Source organism: Choloepus didactylus, chromosome 12 (genome assembly GCF_015220235.1).
Source record: "Choloepus didactylus isolate mChoDid1 chromosome 12, mChoDid1.pri, whole genome shotgun sequence".
Classification (NCBI taxonomy): Eukaryota; Metazoa; Chordata; class Mammalia; order Pilosa; family Megalonychidae; genus Choloepus; species Choloepus didactylus.
This window is the reverse complement of record NC_051318.1, coordinates 42,037,282-42,040,950: the sequence shown is the minus strand read 5'-3', so window position 1 is coordinate 42,040,950 and position 3,669 is coordinate 42,037,282. Positions and strand designations below refer to the sequence as shown.

The window sequence follows — 3,669 nt, the reverse complement described above, 5'->3', positions numbered from 1 at the left end:
TTCATGAGTCCTTTTCTCTGCCTCTTCAAATCTGCTGTTGTATGTCTCCATTGTGTTTTTCATGTCTTGTGTCATGCCTTTCATTCCCATAAGTTCTGCCAATTGTTTTTCAAACTTTTGAGTTCTTCCTTATGTTTGACCAATGTCTTCTTTATATCTTTCATCTCTTTTACCATATCTTCCCTCAACTTGATTTGATTTTTGAATTGACTCAGGAGATTTGCTTGATTAATAATTAGTCTTTTCAATTCCTGTATTTCAGTTGAAGTGTAAGTTTGATCTTTTGACTAGGCCATATCTTTGTTTTTTCTAATGCGATTCATAATTTTTTTTTTTTTGATGCAAAGTATGTTTTATTTCTTTGTTTGGTATCTATACAGATGTCTCTATCTTCTTATTGAACCGTGAAATTCCTAAAGGATGAGGACTGTTTTTGTTTAACTCAGTTTGTACACACTCAGCAGAGCCAAGTAAACAGAAGAGAAAAAATTGCAAATACAAAAATCAACAACAGACTCTACAAATACATAATTTGTAAAATCTACTTCTTTAAGGTCGTAAATGAGATCATATTGTTCTTACTGAAGAAAAAAGGGAAAAATTACAATTAACAATAGAAATAAAAATGCAAAGGCAAGGCAACAATTTTTTTGGCTCTTGGACTAAAAATTAATGATCATGAGGAAAACCAAGAAATAAAAGGGAGAAAAATAGATCATACTACTGATTTTCTCTTTAAAAAAAAATGCCTTTTAATCATATTTGGATTGATTGGAAATGTACAATGATGATCTTTTGGGGGCTAAAAAAAGCAACAATGACACAGCTCACTAAAACAAAAGAAGCAAGGGAACTCTAACCAGACTATACTTGTATGGTTATTTCTAAAATGGAAGCACAGGAAAAATGTTCAATAAAGCACAAAAAGGCCCCATCCTGTCCTTTGCATGCTCCTTCTCAGCTCAGAGATCACAAGAGGCCTAGGAAACACCTTTACCCAATTAAACCAGAAATCTGTAAGTTTCCATGATATTTTCTGAAAGGTCAACATGATAAAGATTAACAGGATTTAGCAGAGCAATTTCATGTCCTCAAAAAACATATTAAACTGATGACCAGAAAAATGAAGCATGCCTTTCCTTTTACAATGTGACACTAAAGTGCTGCTTATGGACATTCTGTAAAGAAAAGATTGTTTGAAGTTTAATTTTTATTTCACAAAATTGACACCATTAAAGCCAACATGATTATATTCCATCCAATAACTGAGGTAATAATATTATAAAAATATGTAAAAAAAATTCTAGATTCAAAATTACTAGATATGCTAACACCCATATAGCTAGTATAAATTTGATTATTAAAAAAATAATTTTGTTTCCTTAAAAACACTTGGCTTGTTTACCATTTAATATCAGATAGATATTTGTTATCCTGAAGTACCAAGAAAATACAAATAAAAACAGCGATGTCTATACTTTGGGTTTCTTGTTAGGTGGATCCTGAAGACTAAATTTTGGAATTTCACCAGAAGGAGCATATGGAATTCTCTTTGAAGACACCTTTTTGCCAATTGTTTCAATCTGGAAGCCAATAGTTTGTAGTTCATTGTGGAGCCCATCCAAGACACGTCGTCCATCAAAGATAAAAGCTGGTTTCAGCATTTTTTTATGAATGCGTTCATAATCCAATTCCTTAAACATGTCCCACTCAGTGCAAATAACCACTGCATGGGCACCGTCACATGCTTCATATGGATCCTTGGAAATGGTCACAAGTCGAGACACTTGGTCATCCTCTGAAACACCTGGTTGAGAAAGATCCACAACGATTTGTTCCCTTGGTACTTTTGGATCATATACATGGAGGTGTGCACCTTCATCCATCAAATATTTGCTAATATATATACTCGAAGATTCTCTTGTATCACCAGTGTCCTTTTTGAATGCAAACCCCAAAATAGCTATCTTCTTATCAGTCACTGTATTAAACAGACTGTCTATAATCCGGGAAGCAAACCTCCTTCTCTGATAGTCATTCATGTCTATGACCTGCTGCCAATAACGAGCTACTTCAGGCAAATTCAGAGCCTCACAGAGATAAACTAAATTCAGAACATCTTTTTGAAAGCAGCTCCCACCAAAACCAACACTGGCTTTCAGAAACTTATTTCCAATTCTCTGGTCCATTCCAATGGCTGTTGCTACCTCTTCTACATCAGCTCCTGTTGCTTCACATAGTGCACTTATAGAGTTAATGCTGCTGATTCTTTGGGCAAGAAAAGCATTTGCCGCCAGTTTGGAAAGTTCTGAAGACCAAGTATTAGTGGTGAGGATCTTTTCTCTGGGAACCCAGTGCTCATACACAGCACACAGTGCCTGCACAGCTCTCTGGCCCTCTGGGGTTTCATCTCCCCCAATCAGTACTCTGTCTGGGTTCTTTAGGTCCTTGATGGCTGTCCCCTCTGCCAAGAACTCAGGGTTGGACAGCACCTGTAAGTTCAAGTTGGGTTTTGTGTTTGCGTCAAATATGCGACGGATACTTTCTGCTGCCCGCACAGGAACTGTGCTTTTCTCAGTCACAATTTTGTACCCATGTGAGTTTTGTACAATGCGTCTAGCACAAGCTTCAATGTACTTCAGATCTGCTGCCCGGCCTTTCCCCATTCCATAGGTTTTTGTTGGAGTGTTCACAGAAATAAATACAAGGTCAGCTTCTTTAATGGCATCATCAATATTGGTAGAAAAAAAGAGATTCTTTCCTCGACAGGATTCTACAACTTCCTTTAGTCCTGGCTCATAAATAGGAAGTGTAGGAGAGTTCCACGCATTGATTCTTGATTCATTGACGTCAACAACTGTTACCATGATTTCAGGACACATATGAGCAATAACACTACATGTGGGTCCTCCAACATAGCCTGCACCAATGCAACAGATCTTCTTAATTTCAAACATGATTGGACCTCTTCCAGCACTAAGCGCGGCGTCTGCTTCTTACCTGGACGCTAAGACAGCACTTCTCTCCAGGTCAAGCTGCCGCAGCTTCTGCACCCGCGTCCTCCTCCGCCTGATTTCTACTCAAAGCAAGCTCCTCACCTCAGGCTGCCTAGCGCCGCACCCTGAATCGCGATTCATAATTTTTTGTTGTCTAGGCATCTGGTTTCTTGATTACCCCAATCAGATTTTCTTAGACCAGATTGGCCCAGGTCTCAGGAGGAGGCTGTATTCAGTATCAGGTTTCCCTTAGGCTGAGACCCAGTAGATCATGAGACTTTGCTGTGAGGCTTCTAGATTCTGTGCTTTTTCCTATCCTGCCCAGTAGGCAGTACTTGTCAGCCCACAGCTCCCCACTGGTGTAAAGAGGTACAGTCCTTTAATTCTCAGCAGACCCTGTCCTGGCTAGGGGCCAAGGGTTTCAGAAGCCAAGCTTCAGTTGTTTCCAGTCCCCTCACCCCTGCCCAGGCCCTTGGGTCTGAATTCTCTGAGGGAGGGCAGCCACTTGAGCTGGGCCCCACACCCCTTTTCTTAGGAAGATACACCTTTTAGGGAGTTATCTTCTACACTTGGATTCCTCCTTTGCCTTTCTGACTCTGTTAACTCCACCCTTGCCTGGGTTCAATGCTGACAATTGAAGATGCCTGAGGCTTTCTCTAATGAGCTACTTAGG

At 39.5% G+C, this 3,669-nt stretch overlaps 1 protein-coding gene across 1 annotated transcript; it reads right to left on the bottom strand.

Annotated features, from left to right (window-relative positions):
- Positions 1-333: 333 nt before the first annotated feature.
- Positions 334-3,099, bottom strand: LOC119507034 (UDP-glucose 6-dehydrogenase). Its single transcript, XM_037800093.1, has one exon. The coding sequence runs from the start codon at positions 2,955-2,957 to the stop codon at positions 1,473-1,475; it is 1,485 nt and encodes a 494-aa protein (XP_037656021.1). The 5' UTR covers positions 2,958-3,099; the 3' UTR covers positions 334-1,472.
- Positions 3,100-3,669: the final 570 nt, after the last annotated feature.

What these genes read in the sequence shown, in the direction of transcription:
- LOC119507034 (XM_037800093.1), bottom strand. Translation starts at nt 2,957, where the DNA reads ATGTTTGAAATTAAGAAGATCTGTTGCATTGGTGCAGGCTATGTTGGA.